Below are 21,169 nucleotides of genomic sequence, written 5' to 3'. Positions count from 1 at the left end.
TTATAATTGAAAGAATTAAGAGTAAGACGGAGAATAGGATAGCAGATGAACAAGGAGGCTTTAGGAAAGGTAGGGGGTGTGTGGACCAGGTGTTTACAGTGAAACATATAAGTGAACAGTATTTAGATAAGGCTAAAGAGGTCTTTGTGGCATTTATGGATTTGGAAAAGGCGTATGACAGGGTGGATAGGGGGGCAATGTGGCAGATGTTGCAAGTGTATGGTGTAGGAGGTAGGTTACTGAAAGCAGTGAAGAGTTTTTACGAGGATAGTGAGGCTAAAGTTAGAGTATGTAGGAAAGAGGGAAATTTTTTCCCAGTAAAAGTAGGCCTTAGACAAGGATGTGTGATGTCACCGTGGTTGTTTAATATATTTATAGATGGGGTTGTAAGAGAAGTAAATGCGAGGGTCTTGGCAAGAGGCGTGGAGTTAAAAGATAAAGAATCACACACAAAGTGGGAGTTGTCACAGCTGCTCTTTGCCGATGACACTGTGCTCTTGGGAGATTCTGAAGAGAAGTTGCAGAGATTGGTGGATGAATTTGGTAGGGTGTGCAAAAGAAGAAAATTAAAGGTGAATACAGGAAAGAGTAAGGTTATGAGGATAACAAAAAGATTAGGTGATGAAAGATTGAATATCAGATTGGAGGGAGAGAGTATGGAGGAGGTGAACGTATTCAGATATTTGGGAGTGGACGTGTCAGCGGATGGGTCTATGAAAGATGAGGTGAATCATAGAATTGATGAGGGAAAAAGAGTGAGTGGTGCACTTAGGAGTCTGTGGAGACAAAGAACTTTGTCCTTGGAGGCAAAGAGGGGAATGTATGAGAGTATAGTTTTACCAACGCTCTTATATGGGTGTGAAGCGTGGGTGATGAATGTTGCAGCGAGGAGAAGGCTGGAGGCAGTGGAGATGTCATGTCTGAGGGCAATGTGTGGTGTGAATATAATGCAGAGAATTCGTAGTTTGGAAGTTAGGAGGAGGTGCGGGATTACCAAAACTGTTGTCCAGAGGGCTGAGGAAGGGTTGTTGAGGTGGTTCGGACATGTAGAGAGAATGGAGCGAAACAGAATGACTTCAAGAGTGTATCAGTCTGTAGTGGAAGGAAGGCGGGGTAGGGGTCGGCCTAGGAAGGGTTGGAGGGAGGGGGTAAAGGAGGTTTTGTGTGCGAGGGGCTTGGACTTCCAGCAGGCATGCGTGAGCGTGTTTGATAGGAGTGAATGGAGACAAATGGTTTTTAATACTTGACGTGCTGTTGGAGTGTGAGCAAAGTAACATTTATGAAGGGATTCAGGGAAACCGGCAGGCCGGACTTGAGTCCTGGAGATGGGAAGTACAGTGCCTGCACTCTGAAGGAGGGGTGTTAATGTTGCAGTTTAAAAACTGTAGTGTAAAGCACCCTTCTGGCAAGACAGTGATGGAGTGAATGATGGTGAAAGTTTTTCTTTTTCGGGCCACCCTGCCTTGGTGGGAATCGGCCGGTGTGATAATAAAAATAATAAAAATATATATATATATATATATATGTATATATATTATATATATATATATATATATATATAGATATATATATAGTGGGTTATAGTAAGCGTGTATGCACCTGGAGAAGAGAGAAGTGTAGAGGAGAGAGAGAGATTCTGGGAAATGTTGAGTGAATGCGTGGGGAGTTTTGAATCAAGTGTGAGAGTAATGGTGGTTGGGGATTTCAATGCTAAAGTGGGTAAAAATGTTATGGAGGGAGTAGTAGGTAAATTTGGGGTGCCAGGGGTAAATGTAAATGGGGAGCCTTTAATTGAGCTATGTGTAGAAAGAAATTTGGTAATAAGTAATACATATTTTATGAAAAAGAGGATAAATAAATATACAAGGTATGATGTAGCACGTAATGAAAGTAGTTTGTTAGATTATGTATTGGTGGATAAAAGGTTGATGGGTAGGCTCCAGGATGTACATGTTTATAGAGGGGCAACTGATATATCAGATCATTATTTAGTTGTAGCTACAGTTAGAGTAAGAGGTAGATGGGAAAAGAGGAAGGTGGCAACAACAAGTAAGAGGGAGGTGAAAGTGTATAAACTAAGGGAGGAGGAAGTTCGGGCGAGATATAAGCGACTATTGGCAGAAAGGTGGGCTAGTGCAAAGATGAGTAGTGGGGGGGTTGAAGAGGGTTGGAATAGTTTTAAAAATGCAGTATTAGAATGTGGGGCAGAAGTTTGTGGTTATAGGAGGGTGGGGGCAGGAGGAAAGAGGAGTGATTGGTGGAATGATGAAGTAAAGGGTGTGATAAAAGAGAAAAAGGTAGCTTACGAGAGGTTTTTACAAAGCAGAAGTGTTATAAGAAGAGCAGAGTATATGGAGAGTAAAAGAAAGGTGAAGAGAGTGGTGAGAGAGTGCAAAAGGAGAGCAGATGAAAGAGTGGGAGAGGCACTGTCAAGAAATTTTAATGAAAATAAGAAAAAAATTTTGGAGTGAGTTAAACAAGTTAAGAAAGCCTAGGGAAAGGATGGATTTGTCCGTTAAAAACAGAGTAGGGGAGTTAGTAGATGGGGAGAGGGAGGTATTAGGTAGATGGCGAGAATATTTTGAGGAACTTTTAAATGTTGAGGAAGAAAGGGAGGCGGTAATTTCATGCACTGGCCAGGGAGTTATACCATCTTTTAGGAGTGAAGAAGAGCAGAATGTAAGTGTGGTGGAGGTACGTGAGGCATTACGTAGAATGAAAGGGGGTAAAGCAGCTGGAACTGATGGGACCATGACAGAAATGTTAAAAGCAGGGGGGGGATATAGTGTTGGAGTGGTTGGTACTTTTGTTTAATAAATGTATGAAAGAGGGGAAGGTACCTAGGGATTGGCGGAGAGCATGTATAGTCCCTTTATATAAAGGGAAAGGGGACAAAAGAGATTGTAAAAATTATAGAGGAATAAGTTTACTGAGTATACCAGGAAAAGTATACGGTAGAGTTATAATTGAAAGAATTACAGGTAAGACAGAATGTAGAATTGCGGAAGAGCAAGGAGGCTTCAGAGTGGGTAGGGGATGTGTAGATCAAGTGTTTACATTGAAGCATATATGTGAACAGTATTTAGATAAAGGTAGGGAAGTTTTTATTGCATTTATGGATTTAGAAAAGGCATATGATAGAGTGGATAGAGGAGCAATGTGGCAGATGTTGCAAGTTTATGGAATAGGTGGTAAGTTACTAAATGCTGTAAAGAGCTTTTATGAGGATAGTGAGGCTCAGGTTAGGGTGTGTAGAAGAGAGGGAGAATACTTCCCGGTAAAAGTAGGTCTTAGACAGGGATGTGTAATGTCACCATGGTTGTTTAATATATTTATAGATGGGGTTGTAAAAGAAGTAAATGCTAGGGTGTTTGGGAGAGCGGTGGGATTAAATTATGGGGAATCAAATTCAAAATGGGAATTGACACAGTTACTTTTTGCTGATGATACTGTGCTTATGGGAGATTCTAAAGAAAAATTGCAAAGGTTAGTGGATGAGTTTGAGAATGTGTGTAAAGGTAGAAAGTTGAAAGTGAACATAGAAAAGAGTAAGGTGATGAGGGTATCAAATGATTTAGATAAAGAAAAATTGGATATCAAATTGGGGAGGAGGAGTATGGAAGAAGTGAATGTTTTCAGATACTTGGGAGTTGACGTGTCGGCGGATGGATTTATGAAGGATGAGGTTAATCATAGAATTGATGAGGGAAAAAAGGTGAGTGGTGCGTTGAGGTATATGTGGAGTCAAAAAACGTTATCTATGGAGGCAAAGAAGGGAATGTATGAAAGTATAGTAGTACCAACACTCTTATATGGATGTGAAGCTTGGGTGGTAAATGCAGCAGCGAGGAGACGGTTGGAGGCAGTGGAGATGTCCTGTCTAAGGGCAATGTGTGGTGTAAATATTATGCAGAAAATTCGGAGTGTGGAAATTAGGAGAAGGTGTGGAGTTAATAAAAGCATTAGTCAGAGGGCAGAAGAGGGGTTGTTGAGGTGGTTTGGTCATTTAAAGAGAATGGATCAAAGTAGAATGACATGGAAAGCATATAAATCTATAGGGGAAGGAAAGAGGGGTAGGGGTCGTCCTCGAAAGGGTTGGAGAGAGGGGGTAAAGGAGGTTTTGTGGGTAAGGGGCTTGGACTTCCAGCAAGCGTGCGTGAGCGTGTTAGATAGGAGTGAATGGAGACGAATGGTACTTGGGACCTGACGATCTGTTGGAGTGTGAGCAGGGTAATATTTAGTGAAGGGATTCAGGGAAACCGGTTATTTTCATATAGTCGGACTTGAGTCCTGGAAATGGGAAGTACAATGCCTGCACTTTAAAGGAGGGGTTTGGGATATTGGCAGTTTGGAGGGATATGTTGTGTATCTTTATATGTTTATGCTTCTAGACTGTTGTATTCTGAGCACCTCTGCAAAAACAGTGATAATGTGCGAGTGTGGTGAAAGTGTTGAATGATGATGAAAGTATTTTCTTTTTGGGGATTTTCTTTCTTTTTTGGGTCACCCTGCCTCGGTGGGAGACGGCCGACTTGTTGAAAAAAAAAAAAAAAAAAAAATATTATATATATATATATATATATATATATATATATATATATATATATATATATATATATATATATATATATATATATTTTAACAAGTTGGCTGTCTCCCACCGAGACAGGCTGACCCAAAAAAGAAAGAAAATCCTCAAAGAGAAAATACTTTCATCATTCAACACTTTCACCACACTCACATATAATCACTGTTTTTGCAGAGGTGCCCAGGACACAACAGTTTAGAAGCATATACATATAAAGATACACAACATATCCCTCCAAACTGCCAATATCCCGAACCCCTCCTTTAGAGTGCAGGCCTTGTACTTCCCATTTCCAGGACTCAAGTCCGACTATATAAAAATAACCGGTTTCCCTGAATCCCTTCACTAAATATTACCCTGCTCACACTCCAACAGATCATCAGGTCCCAAATACCACTCGTCTCCATTCACTCCTATCGAACACGTTCACGCACGCCTGCTAGAAGTCCAAGCCCCTCAACCCACAAAACCTCCCTTACCCTTTCCCTCCAACCTTTTCGAGGACGACCCCTACCCTGCCTTCCTTCCCCTACAGATTTATACGCTCTCCATGTCATTCTACTTTGATCCCTTCTCTCTAAATGACCAAACCACCTCAACAAACCCTCTTCAGCCCTCTGACTAATACTTTTATTAACTCCACACCTTCTCCTAATTTCCACACTCCGAATTTTCTTCATAATATTTACACCACACTTACTTCTTTTAAAACCCCATCTGTAAATATATTGAACAACCATGGTGACATTACACATCCCTGTCTAAGACCTACTTTTACCAGGAAGTAGTCTCCCTCTCTTCTACACACCCTAACCTGAGCCTCACTATCCTCATAAAAACTCTTTACAGCATTTAGTAACTTACCACCTATTCCATATACTTGCAACATCTGCCACATTGCTCTCCTATCCACTCTATCATATGCTTTTTTTTAATCCATAAATGCAATAAAAACTTCCCTGCCTTTATCTAAATACTGTTCACATATATGCTTCAATGTAAACACTTGATCTACACATCACCTACCCACTCTAAAACCTCCTTGCTTATCTGCAATTCTACATTCTGTCTTACCTCTAATTCTTTCAATAATAACCCTATCGTACACTTTTCCTGGTATACTCAGTAAACTTATTCCTCTATAATTTTTACAATCTCTTTTGTCCCCCTTCCCTTTATATAAAGGAATTATACATGCTCTCTGCCAATCCCTAGGTACCTTCCCCTCTTTCATACATTTATTAAACAAAAATACCAACCACTCCAACACTATATCCCCCCTCCCTGCTTTTAACATTTCTGTCATGATCCCGTCAGTTCCAGCTACTTTACCCCCTTTCATTCTACGTAATGCCTCACGTACCTCCCCCACACTTACATTCTGCTCTTCTTCACTCCTAAAAGATGGTATACCTCCCTGGCCAGTGCATGAAATTACTGCCTCCCTTTCTTCGTTGACATTTAAAAGTTCCTCAAAATATTCCCGCCATCAACCCAATACCTCCATCTCCCCATCTACTAACTCCCCTACTTTGTTTTTAACTGACAAATCCATTCATTCCCTAGGCTTTCTTAACTTGTTAATCTCACTCCAAAATTTGTTCTTATTTTCATCAAAATTTCTTGACAGTGCCTCTCCCACTCTATCATTTGCTCTCCTTTTACACTCCCTCACCCTTCTCTTCATCTTTCTACTCTCCACATACTCTGCTCTTCTTGTAATACTCTGCTTTGTAAAAACCTCTCATAAGCTACCTTTTTCTCTTTTATCACACCCTTTACTTCATCATTCCAATCACTCCTCTTTCCTCCTGCACCCACCCTCCTATAGCCACAAACATCTGCCCCACATTCTAATACTGCATTTTTAAAACTATTCCAGCCCTCTTCAACCCTTCCCCCACTACTCATACTTGCACTAGTCCACCTTTCTGCCAATAGTTGCTTATATCTCACCCAAACTTCTTCCTCCCTTAGTTTATACACTTTCACCTCTTTCTTACTTGTTGTTGCCCTTTTCCTTTTTATCCCATCTACCTCTTACTCTAACTGTAGCTACAACTAAATAATGATCCGATATATCAGTTGCCCCTCTATAAACATTTACATCCCGAAGCCTACCCATCAACCTTTTATCCACCAATACATAATCTAACAAACTACTTTCATTACGTGCTATATCATACCTTGTATATTTATTTATCCTCTTTTTCATAAAATATGTATTACTTATTACCAAACCTCTTTCTACACATAGCTCAATTAAAGGCTCCCCATTTTCATTTACCCATGGCATTCCAAATTTACCTACTACTCCCTCCACAACATTTTTACCCACTTTAGCATTGAAATCTCCTACCACAAGTACTCTCACACTTGGTTCAAAACTCCCCACACACTTACTCAACAATTCCCAAAACCTCTCTCTCTCTCCTCTACACTTCTCTCTTCTCCAGGTACATATACACTTATTACAATCTACTTTTCACATCCAAACTTTATTTTACTCCACATAATCCTTGAATTAATACATTTACAGTCCCTCTTTTCCTGCCATAGCTTATCCTTCAACATTATTGCTACTCCTTCTTTAGCTCTAACTCTATTTGAAACCCCTGATCTAATCCCATTTATTCCTCTCCATTGAAGCTCTTCCACCCCTTTCAGATTTGTTTCACTTAAAGCCAGGACATCCAGCTTCTTCTCATTCATAGCATCCACAATCATCTCTTTCTTATCATTTGCACAACATCCACGCACATTCAGACATCTCACGTTGACATTTTTTTCTTCTTTTAAGTAATCTGTACAGAAAAAGGGGTTACTAGCCCATTGTTCCTGGCATTTTAGTTGACTTTTACAACATGTATGGCTTACAGAGGAAAGATTCTTATTCCACTTCCCCATGGATATAAAAGGAAAAATAATAAAAACAAGAATTATTAAGATAAAGTCAAAGAAAACTCAGATGAGTGTGTATAAATAAATGTGTACATGTATGTTTAGTGTGACCTAAATGTAAGTAGAAGTAGCAAGACGTACCTGTAATCTTGCATATTTATGAGACAGCCCAAAGACACCAGCAATCCTACCATCATGTAAAACAATTGAAGGCTTTCGTTTTACACTCACTTGGCAAGACGGTAGTACCTCCCTGGGTGGTTGCTGTCTACCAACCTACTATATTTATTTTTCTAAAGGTACAGTATATACATGAGATGTGATGTCTATATAGAAGAGATGTTATGTATACATACACGAGATGTGATGTACGGTAAACCCCAGATTTAATGAATCTCGGCTTAATGAACGTCAATTACAGAATTATCCATCATGTTACAGTCCAGGAAAATCTCATTTCTATGCTTTTCACATTAATAATAATACTCTGTGCACCAGAATTGCCATTTCTGGCCACCCATTAATCTGAATTGAGAATTTACTGTATACATTGACGGACATGAACAGCAATGACCATACATTACACTTAAAAGCTCATTAATAGTACGAAACAATACAGTCTTAAAATGTGACATGCATGTACATTATGACAGCAAAATACATTAGAAATTTTTAAAATTGAAGCAAATAGTTAAATTCAGAAACTGTATATTTACCATAAACTAATGAAACTAAATATCCAGTCCAAAAATACTTACAACTTCTGGATGAATAACATTTTCTATTTCAACTTCTTCATCCTGACTAGATACTAAAATAATATCCTTGGGGCTCTGAAAGAAAAATATATATGTATATATATATACATACAATATAACAGAACAGTTTAAGCATTTTTCTAATACTCTACAACTTCTCAACAACAAAAAATTCCTAATATAGTGGTGGTTATTTTGCAAGACATGCTTATTAACAGTTGCACATGATCATATACTGGAATTCCTGGTAAGGAGCCTCATGGATGCTCCTGTTCCTGCATGAAGCTGCCAAACACATTGTAGGCTTTGATCATATGGATCAAGACCTCCATCAGGCAATTTCTCTTAATAAGTACATTAACAACATCCAGCATCTGATGCAAATGCTCTTTGCAAATGACTCATCTTTTGCCTACTGAAATTCTCATCATATTGTTTTAAGCAACATAACAATGAATTTAAAAGCTCTATACATGGATGATAATCAACAAACTAAAATTTAATATACAAAAAGACATACTACATACTGTTTAGTAATGCAGCATCCAAACAAACAAAACTTTAAAATTAATGACACAAACAAAAAGCAAAAATCTTGCAACTACATCTGGACAGCAAATTAAAATAAGATCCTCATATCATGCACACGAAAATCTTAAAGAAATACTGTAGGTATATTTTCAAAGATTTGCTATGTACCACATTTTACACTAACCATGAGATGGGTGGGGTTAGAACCCATGGCAAGTGGCCTGGAGGTTTACAACTCACTTGCCATGGTTTCTAACCCCACCAATACTGTTTTATTTGCAATCACGTTATTATGATTTTGCGAGTCATTCTACACTGCCTACCCTACACTAAACACTTAGCTATCAGTACTTTTAAATTACTATAACATCAGTGTGTAATGACCAAAAACCGTAAACTAACCCAAAACAATCGTAACACAATACTGATTTGTTTTCAATTAATAACTGTAGCCTCTTAATCTCCCTTTTAAAGGGTAAATACATCATTAAATCTACTATGAATTTAATTTATAGATGTTTGTCAATTTTCAACAATAATGTTTGTCAATTTTTTGAGTAGGTTATTTTTCATACATAATACAAGAAATAATTTATAGTTTCTATTGATTTATGAAAACGGATGCTGTATTTACCTCCAAGAGATCTCTCTCCATTCCACTAAGAAGTTTAAGGACATTAGTGGCATGGTTGGGTTCCTCTATATTGCCCAGCACCTTGTCCAGGCATATACTCAGTAATGGATCGTGAAATACTCTCTCAATTTTTGATAGACAATCAATCAGGAGCTCCTCTAGTCTGGAAAAAATAAAAATATTAGTAACAAATATTAAGACTGTAGAAATAAGAACAGTTTCTAAACTAAATACAATATTTATAAAAACATATACTGTACATACAGCACAGTAAATCTTCTCATAATGAGTGAATTATGTTCCTGAAAATCAGAATGTAACATAATACAGTGTTACATAAAGAGAAAAACATATGGGAAAAAATAGGGTTATGTTTCATACACCTTAAAATTTGCCACCACATGATCTAAACCACAAATTTCCCACCAATCCTCCAGGCAAATATTTCCAGTACTGTCCCAGATTCAGAATTACATACCTATTCTACAGTTGTTTTGCTTATCAAGTACAGTAAATGATTGATAATGCATTAAAAGGTATCTAAGATACCATACGTTAAAATTTACACATTTAAGCACCAACATATGCAGCAAGGATTTTACTGTGACAAAAGTTTAAGGTTATTACTTACCTCATCCAGTTAATAATGGAGCAAGTGGGACAGGATACAAGAGGTTCATTTGTTAGATTACACTGCACCTTCACCTCACGTAATGGTATTTTCAGGGAAGAACTTGGAAGCACATCCTACAATAATCAAAATTCCAAGTCATTATTAGCTTGGTACCAATTATATCAACACAATTGACATAAGCTTAATTTTTTTCTTCACATCAGCCATTTCTCAACAAGGCACGTTGGCCCAAAGAAAACAACACACATTTTTTTCCCAAAACCTAAAAAACACTGCACACCTACTTTCCTATCATTTCCTATCTTCATATATTGATGTTTTTAGGGCACTGCCCTAACAAACACTAGCTTCTCACTGCTCACAATATATATTACAGCCACGCTTGTCAGAAACTATTTAAGAGGGATAGTAGGCATGCATTCTCCATGGGGAAGTGGAACAGAATTCTTCCTTAGTAAGCCATGCGTGTCATAAGAGGCAACTAAAATGCCGGGAGCAAGGGGCTAGTAACCCCTTCTCCTGTATAAAATACTAAATTTAAAAAACAGGAACTTTCATTTTTCTTTTAGGGGCACCTTGCCTTAGTAGGATATGGTCAGTTTGTTGAAAAAAGAAAGTAGGCCTGTGTGAGTGTGTCAGATAGGAGTGAATGGAGACGAATGGTTTTTGGGACCTGACGATCTGTTGGAGTGTGAGCAGGGTAATATTTTTTGAAGGGATTCAGGGAAACTGGTTAGTCGGACTTGAGTCCTGGAAGTGGGAAGTACAATGCCTGCACTTTAAAGGAGGGGTTTGGGATATTGGCTGTTTGGAATGACATCTAAACTGTCATATCTAGGTGCCTCTGCAAAGATAGTGATTATGTGTGAATGATGGTGAAAGTGTTTCTTTTTTGGGTCACCCTGCCTCAGTGGGAGATGGCTGACACGTTGAAAAAAGATGTAGATATATTTCTCTGAAGAAAAAAAAAAAAACTCAAAGTTTGAACAATTAGAAAACCAGTCACCTCTAATTCATGCTGTTGCCCCTTGAGTTGAACTGTCACAAATAATATGTCAATTATTCATTAATTCCTATCTACTTCCACTCATTAGTGATCACATGTAACCTCTTCTTACCTTATATAGTATACAGTAGAACCCTTGTATCCATGGATACAGTTTCCTGGTTTACCATGGGCCAAAAATAGCCCTTAATTTTGCTTAATAATGGCCCCAAAGTGCAAAAGTAGTGATGCTGGCAGTTCTTTAAAGTCTAAGAGAAGCCATGAAGTGTTTCCCATCAGTGAAGAAAGTGTTAATTCTCGACTTATTGTGCATAATTTATTAATTAGACTTTATCATAGGAATGTACGTAAACAAAAAACGACTTACATATACAGGGTTTTAGGTATCTGCAGCAAGTCTTGGAATGTATCCCCCGTGGATACAGGGGGACTACTGTATTCACAGATTAACTTCTGTCAACATTTAACACTTACAGTTTGGGTACATATATCTCTAATTCTGTGTGGTCGCCCTTTTGGTTTTGGCGGAGGTGCTCTGGGGTGACTAGGTAAACTAACATTTTCCCCATATTCATCTGCATTCTCAAAAACTGATGTGTCTGCATCAGGGGAAGGACTCTCGTTTTCTTTGTCTTCCTTTTTCACACTGGCAAAAGGTTGCTTTCTTTGTCGAGTGGCTAAACCAAGACTCCTCGTTGATGTTTTGGAAACTGGTATAAGGTCCATTTCATCTGGGGTATCAACCTCTGTTTTGATGAAAGTGGCACTGAAAAAAAAAAGACAAATCCTATATTAGCCTTCAAGATGCAGAGAAACTCACATGGAGTGGAAAAAAAACAAGGTAAAAGGAGTACCGTACTATATATTTCTGCCTCATATTGAGCCCCTCTTCAGCAGTGCCTGTTGATGAAGACCTCACACTGAAGTCAAAATATGCAATAATACTCTTACCCTAATGTTTTATTTTCTCCATATGGTTTTTTTTATATACTGATCATTGTTATTTACACTTTAGTATTGGGAGCTGCCTTACCATTAATATTGCAGTTGACTAAATTCAGACAAATGTAAATGTTGTTTTCAATAACTTATTTAAATTTTGTGTAAAATACTCCAAGTTGGAGGAAAAAAAAAAAAAAAAAAAAAAAAAAAAAGATGCATGAAACTATGTGTATTTAAAATAGCTGGAACTGACTGATATGCCAAGCTATCCAAGCTATTAAAGCTATCCAAGCTGTTAGCTTTGATGAGTCTACTTGGCAGTTTGTTCCCCTCACTGACAGCTAGCTCTACTGCCAAACTAGTATATTCCTATAACAGCAAAGCAGCACTGCAGTTGCACTACTGGCCCATGCTATGCAAATCATGACTTTAGTCACTCATTCTGTACTCAGTGGATTTTGTTGTTTCTGAAATCTCTTAAATGATGGCCTGTTAAACTAAACTTTACTACATTCCAACTGTGAGGACAGTGTTTAATATATGCTATCATGCAATAATGCAAGGATTTCATTAAGTATAAAGGTCTTACAGTTCAGCCCAGTCATAATTCTTGTTGGGTTTTGGAGTTCTCTTTGGTCGACCAGCAGCTAACCCTTGCTTTATTTTCTCAGCCTCCTCTGCCAACAGCTGAAAGAAAATATATACTCTATCATCAAGTACAATTTCTATTTCTTTTATCTCATTGACCATCTCCTGCCAAATCAGGGTAACCCAAAGAAAAAAACACATTCACCATCATTCATTCAACTGCTGTCTTGCCAGAAGTTTGCCGACATCACAATTCTTATTTCCCTCCGACTACATCTCCAATCCTCCTCCATCAAAGTGCAGGCATTGCCCTTCAGACCTCCAAGATTCATGTCCAGCTAACTGGTTAACTGGTTTCCTTGAGTCCTTTCATAAGAGTTGCCATGCTTACACTCCATGCATTAAAAATCACTTGTTTCTGCTCACTTCTCTTTAACATGCTCAACACAAGCCTTCTGGATGCTCAAGCCCCTAAAACTCAAAAGTCTCTTTTATCCTCTCCCTTCAACCATTATTGAGACAACACCTACCCCTCCTACCGTCCATCCTCTTTGTCATCCTATCCTTCTCCATCCTCTCTACACATTAAATCTGCCTCAGTAACCCCTCCTCAGCCTTCTGAATTATGCCCATTTATATTCTTTTAATGTCTATGCTCTGAATTCTCTGCATGATATTCACATCACACACTGCTGGAATCTTAATATACAAAAAGGGCCAGGAGTAACTCTTCCTCAAAAGATTTAAATAAAAGGTGAGTAATGATGTAGCAAACAGGGTTGTCTAACAATATATGGTAACGTAAACTAAAAGAAAGTAAAAATGATAGAAATGTGAAATGAACAACGAAGAAAATAAAGTTGGAAGGTGAAGAAAAGAAGAAAATATTAACTAAAAGTACAGCTAAATGAATCAAGAGTGAGTGTTTGGAAAGAGAGCATAAAGTAAGTGAAGTAAGGTGCAGTATTAAGATAACACCAGGACTTGTGTATGAGAAGTGGTTGCTGGGAATAATAAAATGCAAGGCAGTACCTGAATACTGGATATAAAGATGCTATACATACCATATCACAAGTTTTCTTTTTTCTTGTTTTTGTTTTTGTCACTGGTAATTGTTTTGGTGTCATGAAATGTCGACTACACACGTGATGATGAGATAATCTTTGATAGTCAGGTCTGAAATAAATTATATCTAATTAATTGTAATGTACTAATAAAATATCCAATGCAGTTTTAGTATAATGAAATCAAACAATAAATGTCAAAGGTAAAGAGAACTAAGTAAATGAATGTGATGAAATCCTTATAAAAGAAATATATTGGTGAATGAGTGGAGATGTTGCAATTCAGGAGATCATATGAATTGCGATGTCCACGTAATTCTGGAAAAACAGCGAGGGTATGAGTGACACTCGATGTGTTTTTCTTCTTCTCTCTCCCCTACAATGGTAGGAAATGGTCTTTCATGACATAAACACAGTTTTAATCTCGGCTAACCCACACTAACCAGATTATTGTTGATAGTATTACATTCATGGGGGAAAGCTAAATTCACAGGGGTCATACATTGCCTGGGGCAATGGCGGGTATTTAGATTTGATCTAAGAAAGAGGAGCACAGGTTCCCTTCCTTAGATCAAGAGCTCCTCCCTACATCAAGGACCGAAACGTCATCATAAGCTCCTCTCTTCTATGTGCAGGTTATTTGTGTACTGTTCCAGTCACAGTATTGTGCATTTTTTTGTTATCAAGGATCCTCCCTTGAGGGGCCTAACCAGACGGTGCTACTACACCATTAATGTTCAAAGATGCTGTAAATAATACTGTAACATGTAACAGATTAGCTATAATAATTAGTGACATGAAAAAGAAGCACTGACAAGGTAATATAATGCATACATGTATTATATAAAAAAAAATAGTCTCTGTCTTTTTTGCAATAAAAGTATTCATGAACATCAGCAAAAATAGAAATGGTTATTATACATCTTCCTTGATCTGGGAGATATTAAAAGCTTACTGATAGCAAAACAAAGATTATATACAATGTCTGTAAAGTGCCCATGATGACATTACAAGTCATGAATATTCAAAGGCTGTGGTATGCCTGTTACCAGCTTTGAGGGTTCTACTCCTGCAGTCAGGTGAAGAATACAGAGCCCACTGGTAGTCAGTTTACCATATTCTTATACATGGGGAAAAGTATCTAGTTTTATATAGAACTTGTAAAGTGGAGGACTACATTTAATTAATAAAAAAGCAATCAGAGCTATGAAAACAAAAGAATACAGCTTACCATGTGATCCCTGATATGCGACATCAATGAAGTGATGCAACTGAAGTTCCGTTAAAATATGGCTACCAGCATTTCCAAGTTGTATTAGTTTACAAAACTGCTACCGAGGGGTCACAAAATGCTTAACATGGCAAACAAGATCATATGATCTAATGATTTTTTTAAACACACCAACCATCTTCATAAAGTGCTGAACCTATAAGAATGGGTGGTAGCTCAACTTCACTGGATCAAGAGCTCATCAATGACAAAGAGAAACTTTTGTTTTTTCCTTTTGCGCCACCCCATCTCGGTGGGATACGGCCAGTTTGTTGAAAGAAGAAAGATAGTAGGAATGCTGGTATCTTTTTTCTGTCTCATAAACATGGAAGATTTCTGGTATATCTTGCTACTTCTACTTACACTTAGGTCACACTACACTTGCATGTACAAGTATATATACACACACACATCCCTCTGGGTTTTCTTCCATTTTCTTACTAGTTCTTGTTTATTTCCTCTTATCTCCATGGGGAAGTGGAACAGAATTCTTCCTCCGTAAGCCATGCGTGTCTTAAGAGGCGACTAAAATGCCAGGAGCAAGGGACTAGTAACACCTTCTCCTGTATATATTGCTAAATTTAAAAGGGGAAACTTTCGTTTTTCCTTTTGGGCCACCCTGCCCCGGTGGGATATGGCCAGTTTGTTGAAAAAACAAACAATTTACACTCGACTTAAATAAATTTTCATGATTATACAACAAAGAAATCTTACACAATATCAAACAGTTCTGTCCAGAGCAACTTTTGTTCCTCATCACTAGGTACAGTGTAGAATGATACACTGGGGTCCACCTCATCTGACCTGCTCTCACACCCACGAACACAGCACACTAATGGATGACTCGTACAATCCTGTATAAAAAAAATAAACATTAAGTGGGTAATCAGTCACAATATTCCTGAAAAATATCATGTAAAATGTAAAGACAAAGGTGCCATTTTATTAAATAAGCGTTGCTGGACACATATGACAAAAAAAACTTTAAAAAAATGAAATTCATTCTTTATTAAGAGCATGGCTATATATAAAATATTTTGTTTTCCATTTCTATTGAGCATTGGCAAATAAAAAAATGAAATACTTTTCCAGATATACACTGAGGATTCTAAAAATACTGCATTTTGAAGAATTTTTTTTTATTTACTCCCAAACCTACTATACTGCTCGAACTGGAATAATGTTTTGTATTAAATATTACTTTTTTTTTTTTTTTTGAACACATCGGCCGTTTCCCACCAAGGCAGGGTGACTCAAAACGAAAGAAAAACCCAAAATAGAAGAAAAAAACTTTCATTATTCAACACTTTCACCATCATTCATACATAATCAGTCTTTGAATTTTTATAGCATTCTCAAAACAGTTCTCTAACTCACTTGGTCTTGCACTTCCTGTTTTATATTTTTAAGGTTTCTGCTAGTGGATGTAGCTTGCTTTGATGTGGCTGTCTGGCAGCCTATCTCAGGAATCAGTACTTCTCTAGTGGATGTCACAGGAAAACAATAAAACATCTGTGTTTCACAGTTAAATTTCTTGCCATTAGCTTCTCTCTTGCAGTCCAAACATACCTGTAAAAGCACCATAAAATGAGCACATAATAAAAATAACTTTCATACACAATGAAATCATATAATACACCAAAATAATAAAAATAACTGAAAACACATTGTATATATATCATACAACATTTCATGGCACCATCAACAAGAGCACATGATCAAAACTTTAAACTAGGAAAATGCAACACAGAAATGACACTAAAAACTTTTCTTCACAAGAGACAGTAATGCATCATGCAGCTATTTTACTGGAAGATTTTTCAAATAAATATGAGGTCCTTAACACCAAAAAACAGGCAATCCCACATAAGTGCAGTTTATAACTGTTACCTGTAATAAAGTAGATTCTAACTGATTTGTATCACTTCCTTTCCACATAACTCCACAACTAATTGACCCATCCTCATTTTCTTCCCTTTCAGAAATTTTGGCTGAAGTGTTTTCTTCCCATGGTGATGGTGAGGAGTCTAAGCAAGTCCAGTCGTTATCTCTCAGCATTACAAGATGCATGCTGGTCGTCAATATTTCAGTGCTAGCTTCTTTTGCAATTTTACTTCTGCCTGCAAGAGAGAAAATGCACAAAATATTATTTATTATACAATGCACATAAGATTTACTGAAAATAATGAATTATACTTAGGTTCTTTTTATACACAGTACTTTACATTATCAGTATGAACTAATCAGATGCACACAAAATTCTAGTTCAAGGAATTTTAAGCTGAAATACCCCATTACCCCTAGCATTTCAGTGATGTTTTATAACATGCAGAGTTTTTGCAGAAAGGATAAGAAAATGCACAATGGGTAAATAATGACTGAACACTGTTTACCAAGCAGAGATAATTAAAAATATATATGTACTGTAAAGCACATACATAACTTTAGAGCAATTTATATAAAAATTTCACAGGATATACTGCATTATCATTCACAGAAGCATAAAGATACCTTACCTCCTCCATGATGCTGTGACTTGTCTACCTTCCTCTTCAAAGATCTACATTCAGTAGTGTTCATTATTAAAACTCGTTACTCAAGTATACTTGTCATCATACATACATCTGCAAAAAATTAATACATAACATTATAAATGACAGTATTTTATTATTACATTCATGGAAAGGGGGCGCTAATGCCATAGTCATCATGCAGCACCTGAGGAAAATGAAAGGCAATCAGGTTTAATCCAAGGAAAGGGTCTGGTTCAGTTCTTTGGATCAAGAGCTCCTCACTAGCATCAAGAAACCTCCCTTGAGGGGGGTACACAGTATAATAGAAGCTTCACTGCAATAAATTCTACTTGCAGGTAGCTCAGTGGTACAACATTTGGCTCACAACCTAAAGAACCAATTAAATAAATACAAATAGTTTTTTTCTGCAGCATACAGGTAATGTAGTTTATATGTAATAAAATATTGTTAGGCACAAAAGAAAGCAGTGCATTCCAGGCAGAAAAGGAAAGATATACCTGGAGGGGGTTTCGGGGGTCAATGCCCCTGCGGCCCGGTCTGTGACTAGGCCTCATGGTGGATCAGGGCTTGAATGGCCAAGCCTGAGCAAGTCTCCTAACACCTGCTGCCCCTTTTCACCTATCAGTAAATACAGTATGGAGGTACCCAGCTGGCAGGTGTGGGGCACACTCAATGGGAGAACCTAGGGTACCAATGGCAATAAACCATACTGCCTGGCTTTAAATAAGTGTCCTGGGTTAGTAATCCAGGGCACTAATTCAAAAAGACCAGCTAACAGTATACTACATTTATGTTTGTATTCTTTGGATCATTTGGGCCTAGCAACTTATTTACCTTTAATCTGCCCACTTGAAGTTCCTGAACCCGTACTCCCTGGAACGCAGGTGGGAGAGATACATGATTATATGCACCTGGAAAATCCTAGTAGGACTAGTATCAACTTGCACACGAAAATCACGCCCTACAAAAGCAAAAGACTCTGCAGACAATGCAGCATCCCCCCAATGAAAAGCAGGGGAGTCACTAGCATGTTAAGAGACAACACAGTAAGTGTCAGGGGCCCAAGACTGTTCAACTGCCTCCCAGCATACATAAGGGGGATTACCAATAGACCCCTGGCTGTCTTCAAGCAGGCACTGGACAAGCACCTAAAGTCGGTACCTGACCAGCCAGGCTGTGGTTCATATGTTGGATTGCGTGCAGCCAGCAGTAACAGCCTGGTTGATCAGGCCCTGATTTACCATGAGGCCTGGTCACAGACCGGGCCGTGGGGGCATTGACCCCCGGAGCTCTCTCCAGGTAAACTCCAGGTAGTCTGAGGTTCACATCATTATTAAGTTTATTTAGGTACAGGTGCACTTAAGTACAATAATACATACCTGGGAAGTCAACGCCCCTGCATCCTGGTCTGTGTAGTAATGTATGTGTAAATTACCTAGGATATCTGGAGTATCTGGAGAGAGTTCCGGGGGTCAATGCCCCTGCGGCCCGGTCTGTGACCAGGCCTCATGGTGGATCAGAGCCTGATCAACCAAGCTGTTACTGCTGGCTGCATGCAATCCAACGCACGAGCCACAGCCCGGCTGGTCAGGTACCGACTTTAGGTGCTTGTCCAGTGCCTGCTTGAAGACAGCCAAGGGTCTATTGGTAATCCCCCTTATGTATGCTGGGAGGCAGCTGAACAGTCTCGGGCCCCTGACAATTACTGTGTTGTCTCTTAACATGCTAGTGACACCCCTGCTTTTCATTGGGGGGATGTTGCATCGTCTGCCGAATCTTTTGCTTTTGTTGTGAGTGATTTTCGTGTGCAAGTTCGGTACTAGTCCCTCTAGGATTTTCCAGGTGTACATAACCATGTATCTCTCCCGCCTGCATTCCAGGGAATACAGGTTCAGGAACTTCAAGCACTCCCAGTAATTGAGGTGTTTTATCTCCGTTATGCGCGCTGTGAAGGTTCTCTGTACATTTTCTAGGTCAGCAATTTCAACTGCCTTGAAAGGCGCTGTTAGTGCGCAGCAATATTCCAGCCTAGATAGAACAAGCGACCTGAAGAGTGTCATCATGGGCTTGGCATCCCTAGTTTTGAAGGTTCTCATTATCCAAAAAAAAGTCAGACAAAATAACTTATTGGCTGTGATCTTGTATAACTTTGTTTTCCTGAAAGTCACACATGCACACACACAAAAAAGCAAACATTCATACAAAGAGAGACTGGGACTGCCAACCCTCCACTTTCTTGAAAGATATAGCACAAAGATAGATATGACTGAAGTACACAAGTAGAAAATACATAATTTAAATTAAGCATTAAACCCTTAAGGGCCATAAAGAGCTGCACCTAATATATGAGAGACGGATTGTTGAGCTTGAGAAAGACACAGATATAACCTAGTTATAGCCTAGATATAGCCTTGATTATAGACCAGCTATAGCCTTAGATATAGCCCAGATTACAGTCCAGCTACAGCCCTGATTATGGCCTAGATATAGCCCTAATTATAGCCCAGCTATAACCCTACAATCCAGCTATAGCCTTATATATAGCCCTGATTATAGCCTAACCATAGCCCTGATTATAGCCTAACCATAGCCCTGATTATAGCCTAGATATAGTTTTGATTATAGCCCAGCTATAGCCCTAGATATAGCCATGATTATAGCCAAGTTATAGCCCCAACTATAGCTCTAAGAATCATCTGTATCTGAAATCAATGAACATTCCTTTCATGTACATCTTTAGTAATAATTTAAATCTCAATAAACAATAAACACTTGATAAATAATAACAAAATTAATATAAACTTTTATTAGGTAAAATATGCAAATAATTCACAGGTTTCCACAGTATATGCAATAAAAATTATAGTCATATAGTGGTTATATATTATGTATATTTACTTGTAAACGTCATTACTTCCTACATTATCTATTACGTAGATTAACGAATAGATAACGTAATAGATAACGTAATAGACCGTGAAAAACTTAAAAGGAATTTTTCCCCTGACCTGTTAAAAATTTGAGATAGACACTTAAAATATGTATATATTGGAAATGGAAGACATGGAATTGAGCAGGATAATTACTGAAATAAGCCCATTAATCTCTCACATCGGGAGGTAATAAGACAAAGAAACTGTAAGGTTATTCATTGAGTTTACTCCCGTAGCCCTGACAAACATGAATATAAAACCTCCTTGCTCTCCATACACCTCAACCACAAGCACAATATGTCGCAGCAATACTCAAAAATTCCAGGAGATACTCCACGAGGAAATCAGCGGCAGCATAAGTGGTTAAACAGAGAGAGATGATAAATCAGTCTCTTACCCTCAGCTTCCCTCACAAAATGGACGTCAATGAGGATCCTCTTGTTGGGGTTGTTAAGGCTCCGTAAAACATGGACCTTATTGAATCCTGCATTCTGAAGGTCCGGGAAATATATGTTGGACAGAATATAGCCAGGAATTAAAAGGGAAAAGAAAGTTTCCTCCGGAAAGAGGAACGGGAACGTGAAATTCCCCGTGGAGAGGAGGAGGAGGAGGAGGAGGAGGATTGTTGTGGGTGCGATGCCTCATGGAGTGAGTCTCGCTACCAGTGTTCTGATGATGCTCAGTCTGGGGAATTCTACCAATATTATTACTATTTGTGTAGTGTTCTAGTCACGGTATTGTTTTTTTGTTCATGAAAGAGCAGGGATGGTAGTGCATGACAACACG

At 38.2% G+C, this 21,169-nt stretch overlaps 1 protein-coding gene across 7 annotated transcripts in view; it reads right to left on the bottom strand.

The window, feature by feature from the left end:
- LOC128691101 (zinc finger protein with KRAB and SCAN domains 8-like) overlaps positions 1-20,912 on the bottom strand; it is a 79,915-nt gene extending 59,003 nt beyond the window's left edge. For 3 of the 7 annotated variants that reach the window (XM_070089180.1, XM_070089178.1, XM_070089177.1), the window contains exons 1-11: positions 20,781-20,909; positions 17,433-17,540; positions 16,807-17,036; positions 16,294-16,485; positions 15,631-15,770; positions 13,647-13,758; positions 12,584-12,681; positions 11,527-11,818; positions 10,044-10,159; positions 9,413-9,575; positions 8,248-8,322 (exon numbers count right to left, since the gene is read on the bottom strand). In XM_070089180.1, coding sequence (XP_069945281.1) covers positions 8,248-8,322; positions 9,413-9,575; positions 10,044-10,159; positions 11,527-11,818; positions 12,584-12,681; positions 13,647-13,758; positions 15,631-15,770; positions 16,294-16,485; positions 16,807-17,036; positions 17,433-17,496 — 1,482 coding nt within the window. In that variant the 5' untranslated portion in view covers positions 17,497-17,540; positions 20,781-20,909. Of the gene's footprint in view, positions 1-8,247; positions 8,323-9,412; positions 9,576-10,043; positions 10,160-11,526; positions 11,819-12,583; positions 12,682-13,646; positions 13,759-15,630; positions 15,771-16,293; positions 16,486-16,806; positions 17,037-17,432; positions 17,541-20,662 lie in introns of all 7 variants that reach the window. The other 4 variants (XM_070089179.1, XM_070089176.1, XM_070089174.1 and 1 more) reach the window with 3 other exon arrangements.
- Positions 20,913-21,169: the final 257 nt, after the last annotated feature.

The sequence above is a fragment of the Cherax quadricarinatus genome, chromosome 27, assembly GCF_038502225.1.
Source record: "Cherax quadricarinatus isolate ZL_2023a chromosome 27, ASM3850222v1, whole genome shotgun sequence".
Lineage (NCBI taxonomy): Eukaryota > Metazoa > Arthropoda > Malacostraca > Decapoda > Parastacidae > Cherax > Cherax quadricarinatus.
Note: the sequence above shows the minus strand (reverse complement) of the source record. Positions and strands in the feature narration are given on the sequence as shown.